At 51.9% G+C, this 14,478-nt stretch overlaps 1 protein-coding gene across 1 annotated transcript in view; it reads right to left on the bottom strand.

The window, feature by feature from the left end:
* The window catches only part of KIF13B (kinesin family member 13B), a 205,727-nt gene that overhangs the window by 5,017 nt on the left and 186,232 nt on the right, over positions 1-14,478 (bottom strand). The window contains 2 exon segments of the mRNA XM_018051853.1: positions 1,790-2,639; positions 6,352-6,414. Coding sequence (XP_017907342.1) covers positions 1,790-2,639; positions 6,352-6,414 — 913 coding nt within the window.

The raw sequence follows: 14,478 nt of genomic DNA, 5'->3' as shown, positions 1-14,478 counted from the left end.
GCACGGGCCATGAAAAGGAGCAAGTGCCGACAGGCCGCAGCCAGCGGAGCCGGGGCGCTCGAGAAGTGAAGTAAGCCGGCCACGGGAGCTAGGGCCGCTGTGACTCCATGAATAGCCAAGTCCAGATTAGGACCTTTCATATCAATTCTGACAAACAGTATAGATTCATGGTTTACCTGGGGCTGGGGGAGGGGAATGTCTTGCTAATCGACATACGGCTTGAGGGGGGGATAAATCCATGGTAGGTCCGTCTAGTCAAGGCTATCGTGTTTCCAGTGGTCATGTATGGATGTGAGAGTTGGACTGTGAAGAAGGCTGAGCACCGAAGAACTGATGCATTTGAACTGTGGTGTTGGAGAAGACTCTTGAGAGTCCCTTGGACTGCAAGGAGATCCAACCAGTCCATTCTGAAGGGGATCAGCCCTGGGATTTCTTTGGAAGGAATGATGCTAAAGCTGAAACTCCAATACTTTGGCCACCTCATGTGAAGAGTTGACTCATTGGAAAAGACTCTGATGCTGGGAGGGACTGGGGGCAGGAGGAGAAGGGGACGAGTGAGGATGAGATGGCTGGATGGCATCACGGACTCGATGGATTTAAGTCTGAGTGAACTCCGGGAGTTGGTGATGGACAGGGAGGCCTGGCGTGCTGCGATTCATGGGGTTGCAAAGAGTCGGACACGACTGAGCGACTGAACTGAAAACCCATTGTAAAATCAGGTTGCACAACTCTGGAAATATAGTACGAACTGCTGAACTGTACCCTTTAAACTTCTGGATTTTTTGTTATGTGAACTGCATCACAATAAAACTATTTCAAAAAAACCCTGCAGTTCATTTGCTATATACAATGTAGCTAGACCTAGGGGGCATTATGCTAAGTGAAATAAGTCAGATAGAGAAAGACAAATACTGCATATTATCTCTTAAGTGTGGAACTGAAAAAATAAAACAAAGGACTATAACAAAGCAGAAGCAGACTCGCAGGTGCAGAGAACAAACCGATGGTTACCAGCTGGAAAGAGGGAAGCGGGAGGGCCAAGACAGACGTCGGGGATTAACAGGCACAAGCTACTGTGTATAAAATAGGCTACAAGCATACATCATATGGCACCTGGAACATAGCCAGTGTTTTATAATACCTTTAAATGGAGTATAATCTATAAAAATTTTATATCACCAGTTTGTACACTGGAAACATACTGTAAATCAACTGTATCTCAGTTTTTAAAAAACAACAGGAAAGTAATTCTTTAAGCCCTGCCCTCAGTTCTTCTGCAAATGATGATGTCTTGGCTTGGAGGTGAGCCGTGCTATACAGGAGACTCACCTCTCCTTCTGTCCTCCTGCTGGGGGCCCAGGAGCCTGGGGGTGTCTGGGGAACACCTGAGGCGTCTGAGCCTCCACGCGGGCGTCAGCCTTCGCAGCCTGAGCTAGCACGGCACACAGAGCTGCTATGGCAGTTCAGACGCAGCTGTTTCTGGGACTAAAACCTAAACCCCAGGATTTAAATTCATTATCGAATTAACATTTAGTAGCTTTCAATGAATGTCTTAAGTTTCTGACAAATCTCTGCAAGTTATAAAAAGAGAGAGAATCTGACTCTTAAAACACTTAGGAGAGCCTTATCTAGCGAAAATTCCTGATTTTGAAAAGTGTTGACTGCGGGGCTCAGAGAGGTCAACGATGTGCCCAAGGGCACACAGCAGGTGCTAGGCAGCGCCCACACTTTTCAGCTAGACTGCAGTGGGCATGGGGGCAGGCACCTGTCCCAAACTAGCATCACTCACCTGAAGGTAAGTCCAGCTCCACTCCAACCCAGGTGCCCTCCTGAAAGTCGGTGGGCCCCACGTATCTCACGATGCCCGTCTTGTTGGTGCCCACCGCCACGTATTCTCCTTCCTTGAGCCACCCTGGGACCTCACTGGCTTCTTCAGAATCCGAGGAGACTTCCAGCTTTCCCAGGGCCTGAACCCCAGCGCCGCCGTCCCCCAGGTCCCCCGAGGCCGGTGGGTCCTCCGCTGCCCCCGAGGGGCCGCCGGGGTCCCCGCCAAGCATGCGCGTGAACGACTTCAGCTCCGAGGTCCGCACCTTCTGGATCCTGAACGGAGAGGCGGGAGCGGGCGGCTGGAACCGGGGGTCTGAGGGCGGTGGTGGCCTGGAGACGTCGGGCTCTGGGCCGGGGACTGGTCTCCCCTGGGGCTGGGTGTCCTCTGGCTTCTGGGAGGCGGCAGGGTAGCTCCTGCTCGCCTGGTTGGGTGGTGGTGGTGGGCCTGCTGCCTGGTTCTGCTTCTCTGCAGACGCCCCGGCTGGAGCCAGGGCTGCACCGCTGCCTGGTGTCTTTCCCTCCACTGAGGCGGCCGGGGGCTCGAGGGCGGCCAGGCCAGGGCCCGGAGGGGTCGAGGCCATGGCATCCAGACCCGGGCCACAGGCGTCTGACAGGGTGGCGGTGGAGACGCTGTGTGAGAAGTAGCCGCTGGATGCTTCGCTCAGGGGGCTGGGGGGCCCATCCCCACCCTCGGGGGCCGGGGAGGTGGGTGTCACTCTCGGGGGACCATCACAGGTCTTGGGCGCAGGGGTGGCTGGTGGGGCCACAGGCATGCTGGGGGCCATGTGCAGCCCCCCATTCTCCCGCTGAGCCTGGAAAGGGGAGAGTTCAAAGTTAGGCATTCCTCCCGAAAGCCTCAAGGCTAATCCTGCTGTCGGTGGAGACAGACAGCTCTGATGGTGGAACTCGAGTGGCCTTGCAGCAGGGCGGAAGGTTCCCACATCAGCTCTCCGTGCAACCTCTGAGCATGGATAACAGACGCCAACGGGCTGCAAGCCACTGCTGCCGCTCCCTGCCCTGACCCGGGCTGAGCAAGGCAGCCCCGAGTGCCCCTCATTGCCACCCCCTTCCATAAAGCACAGCTCCTATGGCTGCCTATGATAGTATGGTTTCTAGTTAAGAATTACACATTTGGTCTGAAATGTCTTGTTTTTTGGTAGAGAACTCCTAAAACACCTGGGGTTTCCCAAATGCTATGAAGGTTTCCTGATACTCATAACAAGCCCCTTACGACCACATCTAAGTTTATGTTAAGGGGGGTGACTTTTGGAAAACCCCCAAGGGAGAGGCTGGTTGCCAAGGGGACCAATCACATGACTAGAAGGGTGTATGTTTCCATCCCATCCCTGACCTCTGGGAAGGGGCTGGAGGCTGACTCACTCACCAGTGGCCAACGCTTTAATCAACCATGCCTATGTAATGACCTCCACAAAACCCCCATAAGAACAGGGTTTGGAGAGCTTCTGGGCAGAAGAACACGTGGCGATGGGGGCAGAGCCCCGTGCCAAGAGAGCACGGCAGCGCCTTGCCTCCCTGCAGGTGTCTCCCACCTGGCTGCTCCTATGTTACATCCCTGTCTAATAAACTGATAGTCTAGTAAGTAAAATACTTCTCTTGGGTCTGCTCCAGCAAATTCACTGAACCTGAGGGAGGGATCAGGGGATCCTCTGGTCTGGAGCCCGTGGGACCTGGTTCTGAAGTGGGGGCAGTCTTGTGAGGCGGAGCCCTCAAGTGGCGGGGATCGGATGCTGCCACCAGGTAGACAGGGTCAGGGCGGAGTTAACTGTGGGACACCCCTGCCTGGTGGTGGGAATGATGACGCAGGGCGGCAGCTGGGCAGTGTGGTACAAGACGGGCAGGAGAGCCTTCACATGAAACACGGCACATGTGAACGCCCAACTCCCTCTTACGCCTCCTGCACTCAGGCCCGGAGCTCCGCTCTCTTGGGAACGGACCCCCCAACCAGCACCAACTTCCTGGGGACGCTGAGAGGATAGCTGGAGGCCAGCAGAGCACGCTGCTCCTGCAGAACTGAAACGGTGGCCTCCACAAGGGATCCAGACGTGCCAGAGCACAGCTCCGCAGGAAGCAACAACCCCAAGGCCTGCGGGGCCAGGAGGCAGGGCAAGAGGGACAGAGGCTGCCTGCAGGCTGTACCCTTCCCCTGAGAGGCTGTCTTTTGAGACGGTGCTCAAGGCTGGTCCCACGGCCCGCGTCAGGGTCACCGATCCTGGAGACTCATGGGCCGAGGAGCAGCCAGCCCGGCGAGCAGGGCTGAGTGAGGCCAGAGCTGCGCTGAGCTCCCCGCCTCTCAGCCCTGGATCTGACTCACTCCAGCAGAGCTCCACGGGCCCTGCCGCACTCTCAGGTGTTCCTGCTGTGGTCTGCAGCCACCGGAGAAGGCGGCAGATTATCTTTCTGTTCCTGATGCACCATGACAGGGAATGGGAGACGGAGTGGGAAGCGGGCTGTGGGGCGAGAAGGGTGCTGCTCAGAAAAAGAAATATGTTCTCAATATTTACGGAAAGATTATTTATCTTACAGGAATGGCCATTTTCCATTTGAAATACAGGATTTATTTGAACTGGGAAACAGCTGAGATCTATAAGTCTCTTACAGTTACTTGGCTTAACTCAGCAGTTTGATAAATCACGCATTTTCACGTGAATTGTCATTTATATTCCTGTCTCTGGAGGCCCTCCTTCCCCCACAAGGCACACTCTCAGGGTACGAAATTAACGGCACCTCTTGAGATTAACAACCCATTTTTGTGATGGATCTCTGGGCTGCAAAATTTACTAAATCCAGTAGATCAATAACTGCCACCAGCATAAATACTCTCAAAGACGAGGCAATCCTTCAATCATTTTTCTTTCGCAACTTGTACATGTTTTATTTATCCTTTTCCATTCTATTTTCAGTCTCACTGACCAGGCAGGGAAGAATACACAGCAAAATTTAGGAGACTCTGAAGTCTGAACAGTAACCACGGTTCTGACATAGTCCGCAGTTCCCTGCTCCCTGGGGATAAGGCCGTCCCCCAGTTGCAGGATCTGCTGAAGGAAAGACTTGGTCCTGAGGAGTGGACGGCCCAGGGACCGTGCCTCAGAGCCCCATCAGCTTCTGCCCCATCAGCTTTCACTGTGTCCTCTGATGTGGGCCAGGAAGGACTTACTTTGCGACAAGGCCCAGAGAGGCTATTCACCCAAAGCCTCCAGTAAGGGAAAAGCCGGGGATCAGAGGTCAGATCCACAGCGACAGGAAAGAGGAGACGGTGGGGGCGGGGGGCTGGAAGGTGAGCTCTGATTACCCCGGTTCTTGGTTCTTTCCCGCTGAGCCAAGCGCAGCTCTGATCCTTCCCCTTTGGCACTGTGGGTTCCCACTCAATTGGAGTTGCTATGTGAGTGCGAATCTCCCTACCTCTCTGGGTCACAGTTTAGCACAGACATTTCTAAGGCTGCCGGAAAGCCTGGATCTGAGCAAACCCTCAGGGAAGCTCCCTCGTGTAAGGGTCTGCCTTTGCCCCACTGGCCTGGGAGCCCCAGTTTTGCCTTGAGAAATCATTAACCCGACTCATGGGGGCTGGGGCGGGGGCAGCTCTACCTTTGGTTAAATTCGTGAACACCTAAGATTGAACTGGGCCGTGCAGAAAGGAGTGAACTCTTGGACATCTGAATTATCTTTCAAATTATTTGGCCTCTTTTGCTCCTGTTTTCAGAGAAGGCAATGGCAACCCACTCCAGTCCTCTTGCCTGGAAAATCCCATGGACGGAGGAGCCTGGTAGGCTTTGGTCCATGGGGTCACTAAGAGTCGGACACGACTGAACGACTTAACTTTCACTTTTCACTTTCATGCATTGGAGAGGGAAATGGCAACCCACTCTAGTGTTCTTCCCTGGAGAATCCCAGGGACAGGGGAGCCTGGTAGGCTGCCGTCTATGGGGTCGCACAGAGTTGGACACGACTGAAGTGATTTAGCAGCAGCAGCAGCAGCTCCTGTTTTAATAAATAAAAAACTTCCTATGGAAGATACAGCATCTCCTCAGAGGATGAACAGCACAGTGGGAGAAAATAGATTTGCTATTCATAAGATGAGAAGTGCTGTTCATCTGTGGGAGATCATAAGAGATGATTTTCTCCCCCAGCTTAGCGTCAGTCTTTTCACGCTGATATCATGAATCAGAATAAAATGTAAAACTGAGAATTAAGCCAACACTTGGGATAAGGAGATGGTTCTGTTTATAGAAATCGCCTCTGCCTAGCAGTGGGCTATTAAAACAGCAGACTACATTAGCAGTCAAGCACCTAAGAGTTTAGCAATCATATGATTAACAAGTTGAAAATAGAAAAGGATAACAAGCAAAACAGAGAGGGAGAAGACAGTGACCTACATTATAGTTCATCATCGAGACGGGAATGCTAAAATTAAAAGCCACGGGTGTGGACTCCACAGTTGCAGCACTGGGGCCACCCACCGTATGTGGGACAGCCACAGAGAAGGCACCACCTGCCCGACCAACTCACCTCAGCCATCCTGGGCAACCCGACGTCCGGAAGGGCCGACTGCACCATGATTCGGGGCACGGGCTGAGGAAACAAGGGAGCGAGTGGGCTCGGGGGAGCAGGGCAGACAGAACCAGAGAAGCCTTTCTCTGAACAGACGGGAGAGCTGTCAGGAGGACCCACCCAGAGGGAACTTCTACAGCTTGTAGGGATTCTGACAAGTCACTGCCTGGCAGGGCTGCCAGGGGCTGGGCAGGGATGCTGTGCTGGAAATATACAGAGCCAGGAGCAGAGTCAGTGGCCCAGCCCCAGTGACACCGGACACGGGCTAAAGACAGTAAAGGGTTGGAGGTGCTCTCTTCGCTTGCGCACGGCACGTGTTAGCCAAGGGCTGTATCTGTACATGGAGCTCTCTGGGTGGCTCAGTGGTAAAGAACCCACCTACCAATGCAGGAGACATGGGTTTGAGCCCTGGGTTGGGAAAATCCCCTGGTGAAGGAAATGGGAATCCACTCCCATATTCTTGCCTGGGAAATCCCAGGGACAGAGGAGCCTGGCGGGCTACAGTCCCTGGGGTCGCAGAGCTGGACATGACTGAGCGCGCGTGAGTGTCACTTATTATCTGTCCATGGGAGCATTCAGGACCTGACAGAGATGTGCGACAGGACAGAGATCGGGAAAGGCTTCAGGGAAGGTGGAACACAAACCCAGCCTTGCCCAGCCAGGGAGATTCCGGTCCAGAGGAGCGCAGGCCGAGCCGTCACAGGCAGCGAGAGGGATGAGGACGGACGCCAGTGTGGCTGGAGCAGAGGGGACAGGCATGCGAGCAGAGGCTCTGGGGTCTGAGCCAAGCTCCTGGGCAATGGCGAGGACCCCCAGAGCTCCTGGGCAGAGCGGGCAGGGCGTGAAGAAGACCAACCTGCCGCTGGGAGGCAGACTGGCTGCAGAAACAGTCCAAGAGCGAGGCGGGCAAGCGACAGGCGCCAACAACAGAGCAGGGCTGACGGGATAAGAGCCTGAGCGGACGCGCACAAGCGGTATCGCACGAGTGGAGCCGGTTCCTTACGGATGTGTGTCAAGGAACAGCTTCTTAAAACAGAGCTCAAAACCACACAAACACTGGCCCCAGAAGAAACAAAGTCGGGAGGAGGATCTGGTAACCCTGAAGGAGTCGGCAGCTGCTGCGCTCACAACGGCAGGTGGGCACAGAGCAGACGCAACCACCTTGGAGAACCCTGGGGCCTGCCACGCTCTGCGTTTATTTCCCCGACCAAGGTCTGGCCCCTTCCTGGGCCTGCCTGCTCCGAAGCGCAGGTCTGGAGGTCACCTCAGAGAGCTCGGCTCTAAGGGGGCTCCGTCCGGGCCAAACACCTACCCTCAATCCCATTTCACAGGAGGTGTCAAAGCTGGGTGACGGGGCTTGTTGCCACGCAGTACCTTGATCTATCTAGTCTACCTGGCCTGGGACCTTGATCTCTCTAGTCTGCCTGGCCGGGGACCTTCATCTCTCTAGTCTGCCTGGCCGGGGACCCTTTTCAAGTCCCTCCCTCCAGCCCGGAGCATCCGGTTCCTCCCAGGTCCCAGGTGTGTCTGGGTGCCAGGGCTCCTCTGATGTCACGCCTCCCCAGGAGTCTGCAGGCATGAAGGCTGACGCCCCAAGTCTTGCTTCCTTCCTAGCAGCCCAGACTCTTAACTGAAGGGAGAAAAGTCCATCTGGAACAACAAAACAGCCCACAGAGAAGGGTGTCGACCTACATTGATACACCAAACAGCTGCGTTTTAGCAAAGGTACTGCTACAGCCCACTGTGCCCTGGGACAGCCTCTGGGAGAAAGGTGCGAGAAGCGATTAATTCTGCTAGGGGTACGGGAACAGCAGCAGCATCTGAGAAAAAGGCCCAGAGACAGTGAAGTGGGCCATGGCAGGAGATATAGCCACACAGTTGGGCAGATGTGGGGATAAACTAAGGGAAGACACGCTCTACCCTGCAGACACTGGGGGGCACCTCGGGGTAAAGGCCCAGGAGAGCCAGGGTCAGACGTGGGTTTAAGAAAGACAATGGAACAGAACCAGGCCTGAACCCCCCAGCCTCTCCCTCGACTCCCTGACCAGGAAAGACCCCCATGCCTCCCACCCAGCTCCCGTCACACATCTTGCCTGCCCCAGACCTCCCTTCAGGGACTCTCCGTTTCGAGCACGTACCCTCCAGTCTGTCTTACGGTCCCTTCAGTGCAGGGGCTGGTACCTTCATTTTTATCTTCCCCATTGTGTCTGAAGCCCCCCACGAATGGAAAGGTGTTCAGACCATATCTCTCAGTAAGGGCAGAAAAAAGTCTGTTAAGCTGGAACCCCAAAATACTTACATTCTTCAGTTATATCTTATTTAAAACAGACAAGATTGAGATGAAACATTATTCTTTAAAGCACAAAAACGTAAAAATCCCACCAAGGTGGAGCTACAGCCACCCAGGATGAAACCTTTTCTATGTCCTCCTAAATGGGTTAACAGAAAAATATACTTTTCTTTATGATTCAGAATAATTTTGAAAACATCCAGTAAATGCTTGGGAAAGTACCTGCTTGACTGGGATGCAATACTGGAATCCAGCGGAGGCACAGGCCTTCCTGAGGGACAAGGCCCCAGCTTCGTGGCTCCAGGCTTCTATGCTGAAGACCTGACGCTTCCCCTCACTGTCCCTCATTCTGCACAACCACTTCTTTCCACAACCCTCCCCCACCCCCCGCCACAACCACTTCTTCCTGAGTAGCTCAAACAGTAATGAATCTGCCCACAATGCAGGAGACCTGGGTTCGATCCCTGAGTCAGAAGATTCCCCTGGAGAAGGACATGGCAACCTACTCCAGTATTCTTGTCTGGAGAAGTCCACGGACAGAGCAGCCTGGCGGGCTATACAGCCCATGGGGTCAGAGAGAGTCAGACATGACTGAGCAACTAACACTTAAACTTCTTGATCAGGCAACAGATCTGCTCTGTAGAGACATCCGCCCAACCCCTAGATACACCTGAAATGGCTGGAACCTATGTTAACAGTAAGATCACATCAGGTCTGCGTGGGTCCTGAGGGTAAACTCAGGTACTCCAGCCACACCTACTTCTCCGCTTCGCACACTAGGTACTTCATGGTGCCCCCTCCTAGGAATGGCGGCCAGACAGCAGCTCTGGGTGGCAGAGCATCACGGTAGAGTGTTCTCCAGCACAGGACATGCTCAAGAGGGTGGCGGCACAGACACACGGACCACAGGACTGGCCGCAGACTAGTTTTCACGGAAGCTGGGTGACGAATGCATAGGGATCCACCACAGTATTCACTCTGTTTTTGTGTATTTCAAATTTTCCCACAATACTGCCCTGCCTGACAAACTCCACTGGGGCTCCGCCTTAGTGGGGCTCTCCTTCATCTCAACAAGGACTCAGGGACTTCGCTGGTGGTCCAGTGGTTAAGAATCCACTTGCTAATGCAGGGGACATGCGTTCAGTCCCTGGTCCAGGAAGGTGCCACGTGCCTCAGAGCAACTCAGCTGGTGTACCACACTGCCGAGCCTGCGCTCTGCGGCAAGAGAAGACGTGCCAGTGAGAAGCCCGTGCCCCATGACCAGAGAGCGGCTCCCAGTCACCCAGCACAGCCTCCCCCACAGAAAATAAGTAAATAACTCTAAAACAGAAGAAGTAAGGACTCAGGTCTCAGGTGCACAAAGTGTTGCAACAGTGCTGTGCGAATACGAAGACCAGAAGGATACAGGATCCCTCTTAACAGGGCAGCAATCCAGTCTGGGGGAAGGACGCGTATGCAAAAAGCGAAAACATCAAGGAAGACGACAGGCGTCGGAATCAAAGTTTCCAGGCAGAGAAGGTGCGGAGGAGGAAGGGGTTATCCGGGGACCAGACGGAGAACACCTCCATGGAGGGTGACTGCACCTGGAGACAGACCCTGAAGACACAACGGCTCCCTGGGGGGGCCAGGCGACCCATGAAGAGTGCCGCGACAAAGGCAAGCTGCCCTTTCTGTCTGGAGGCTCCCTCCTCTCACTTCCCTGCCCGGGAAAAGCTTCTCAACCTTCCAGGAGGTCTTCAAGAGAGGGAAGGATCTGGAGTGACCAGAGCTGGGCAGAGGGAAAGGGAGGTCAGGGCGTGCGGAGAAGGCCCTGTAAGCTTGGGGTGGATTTTCACAGACAACAAAGAGCAAGCAAAGGAACTGAATGAAGCGGTGCTAAGAACTAGGCTTACAGAAGATCATCCCTAAAGGAGGAGACAGAAAATTTGGAGAAATCAATTAAGCAGTTGCGTCAGCGGCTCGGCAGAGCCCCAGAAACGTAAGAGCCTGAACTTGGATGATAAGAGGAAAAGGGGACAGAAAGGAGGATTCGGAGATGTGAAGGCGGCCAGCAAACAAACACCTGGAGACAACCAGGGGCGAGAGTGAGAGGCGGCGCCAGGAAGAGCGGGCGACAGGGTGAGCGGGGCGCTGGCTGCAGCGGGGGCAGCACCAGCGTGCCCCAGTGGGAGGGCACACCAGCTTTCTGTATCGGGCGGGCGACGGCCTCCGGTGAATTCAGCAACCTTACTACGGGCACCAAAAATACCTACAAAGTGTGCTGAACTCTTCAGTGTGCGATCTGTCCTTCACATAGAAGGGCTCACATTTCCAAATGGTACTGTTTGCATTTTAATGCTCCTCTGCATACCCCCCATGCAGGCGGCTGCCTATTTCGAGAGCTCAAAACATTTCAGATCATAAGTTCATTAATCCTTACGACACATCTGGTAACTATTAATAAAAATGACTGCAAAGTATTTTGCAGCTATAAATATTAAGAAGTCCCATGAGGAGTGTGAATATAAGTATAATTATCTACATTTCACACTTCAGAAAGCGAGGCTCAGAGGCATTCACCTAACGGTTAAAGGCTGGACGGCTACACCAGGGTGCTTTCCTGAGTGTGGCTCAGGTCTAGTGGACCAGCACATGAGAGGCACAGGGTGGCGTGGAAGTGCTGTGGGGACAAGGTGACAGTCACTTCTCAGACCCTATCTCGTCATTTTTAAACTCTGACTTTCATATGCCACCTGAATGAAACCAGAACTCAGGATGTCCTAACCAGGCATAAGAGCTAATTTGCCTGGAGTGAAGTCTTAACTCCTTGACATGATATGAAAGCACATCAGCTCTCATGAGGCTGAGCATGCTTCTTATCCAGAGACTTCCCTGCGCTGTCCCTTCCCTGAGGGACTCATCGCCCACCTGGTGAAGACCTAGCCATTGTTAAGTCTTAGCTGGAGCATGATCTACTCTTCCTGAAACTGCAGGTAAAATGCACCCCCTCCCCGCACCTTCACCTATAACCTCAACACACCACCTATAATCGATTTATATATATAACCTAATTATCTATCAGTCCGTCTTGATGGGGATCATTCTCAACTGCAAGCTCCCTGCAGGGTAAGGATTATGTCTCATTCATGTCATCCATGAAAGAACTTAATGTCTGCTGACTGAACAAGTAAATAAGTGAGTGAATGACTTATGTGATATAAAGGCTGAATCGTACACTTAGGATTTGGAAAAATCCTATCAAATTCCAAATTTTGAGCACAGGAGTAGGTAGAGGGGAGAAAAGATGTCTGTTGAAGCAACTTAATTAACACTTTGTTCAAAAACACTGAATTTTCTGATACCTTTATTTTTCTTGTCTGAAAACGAACCTCTCCTAATAATCACCCCTTACCATGAATTTGATAAATTCTTCTAAAGTCATGTTCTAATGGTTCCTAGGTAAATATGATCCTCTAAATCTTTTTTTTTTAACTCTAACCAATCACTTTAATCTAAGCCTAGGAAAATACAACACGAGATGTAAGATTTATTCTTGCCATAAATACTCAATAGCCAACCTTTGATTTTCAGGCTGATAAAGTGAGAAAAACATAAAGAACACTACCCAAGCTGAACACCTCATCTTTGAATATGTTTTGGTAAAAGTAACAAACATTAGACAAAATCAGACATGTACAATTACCTAAAGATCAAGAATCAGCAATAGCTTAATCAATATAAACAGATTTTGAAAGGTTATGTTAATCAGAGAGGCAGGGCGCTGAGCCCGCAGTGACAGGGAGAGCTGGCGGTGCCCCCAGTAACCGTGCAGGGACCGGCGGCTGCAGCCACTGTGGGGGCGGGGGAGGCACCTCTGAGAACCACCCCGGCTCACACAGCCAGCACCCCCACCCCCTCCGCCAGGGGTCCACGATCAACCTCACGATCTGCACTCTGGCTTTCCAGGAGGATCCGGCTGAGACCGTGCTGGCCGCGGACAACACCAGCCCTCGTCTCCACCCAGCAGTCAGAGTCCCCAGTTTAAGTGAGTAACTCTCGTTCTAATCACTCCCTCAGTTCTTTGGGTAAGCCTGATCGCCTCGGGGTTGTACCTCTGGGTTTCACCTCTGGAAGTGGCAATCCAGTCCACAGGAATTCTCTGAGCAATGTCAGAGGGAGGACGGTGGGCGGCCACCAGCTGGTCCTCGCCAGAGACACTGTTACCCTACTTGCCACATGCTCCTTCCGGCCAGCAGCAAGCATCCACGTGGGATGGGTCAGCATGGGATGGTGACTTCCCCTCTCTGACCAATATTACAATCCCTCATGAGGTCTGCACATTCACTTGAGTAGATTCCTCCTTCCATCTGCTTCCAAATCCACCTTCCAACTGCAGTGGGAGGAGCCTCCAGAGACACAAATTTGGCCATGGCACTTTCCTGCTTCATGTTGTCAATGCCCAGAAATCCTTGTTTTTAGAAAGAAATCGGCCAAAAACCCGAAGATAGATTCTATCCAGTGTGTTTCCACAGCATGACTAGCTCCTCCTTCAAATACAACTATGGATTGATTCTATAAATATTATCACTTGCTGTTTTTAATCAAATCCAGTGAAATCTCTTCAGATCACAACCGTGCATTAAATTCTGTTTCTTGACTGTGTCTCAGTTCTGCCCCTCACTGCACACTGTGACCTTAGACACGGCGTTACCTACCTGAGACTCATCCTCACCTCTAAGTCAGCGCCTAACAGTACCCTTTAACTCTGTGCGTCCAGCATGGCAGCCAACAGCCAGGTGGCTTCTGAGCACTTGAAATGCAGCTGGTGTGACCGAGGAAGTGGATTTTTTATTTTACTTAATTTTAATTAATAACATATAAATTTAAAAATTCAAGTGCCTTTTAGTATGTTTTTGTAACGTCTTGGGCATGCGGATTTATTTTTTCAATTCTATGAACTCTGGATGCAGATCAAATATTTCCAAGGAAAATTTACTATCTGAATCGAGATGTGCTAGAAACGTAAACTGCACACCTGATTCTGAAGACTCTACAGAAAGAAACAAAGAGAGGAGGAGATCTCAGATTGTTTTTTATACTGATGACAGGTTGAAATGATGATATTATGAATATACTGGGTTACGTAAATTATTTAATTCAACCTGTTTCTTTTTACTTTTTCAAGTGTGACTACTAGACACTTTTTTTTTTTTTTTTTACTACTAGACACTTTTAATGGCACACATGGCTCGTATTATATTTTCATCAGACAGCACTGCTGCTGAGCTGATGTACATACAATCCCTGGCACAGTACGCACCCAGTACATGTCTAAAGCACCACGGTAACCCTAGTTACTGGAATTTGTACGCAACCAGTACATGTCTAAAGCGCCATGGTAACCCTAATTACTGGAATTTCATGCACTGTCTTCCAAGGTACTTCTCTAGATCTAAGTAAAACAAGTACCAGGTGCCTGTGCTGAGTCGCTCAGTTGCGTTGGACTCTGTGACCCCCACGGACTGTAGCCTGCCAGGCTCCAGGTAGCCTTCTATATTCTAAAGGTTGTGTCAGGAGTTGAGGATACAATATGTGCAAAATCAAACATGCACACAGTCCTCCTCTTCAGAAACAGGCACTCAGGGTCTAATCCCTGATATTCCTATTTAATTTCAATTACATAACACAACTAAAAGGGCTGCCCTGATGGTCCAGTGGCTAAGAACCCACCTGACAATGCAGGGACACGGGTGTGATCCCTGGTCCAGGGAAAGCCATATGCTGTGGGACAACTAAGCCTGTGGGCCACGACTGCC

Source organism: Capra hircus, chromosome 8 (assembly GCF_001704415.2).
Source record: "Capra hircus breed San Clemente chromosome 8, ASM170441v1, whole genome shotgun sequence".
Classification (NCBI taxonomy): domain Eukaryota; kingdom Metazoa; phylum Chordata; class Mammalia; order Artiodactyla; family Bovidae; genus Capra; species Capra hircus.
Note: the sequence above shows the minus strand (reverse complement) of the source record. Positions and strands in the feature narration are given on the sequence as shown.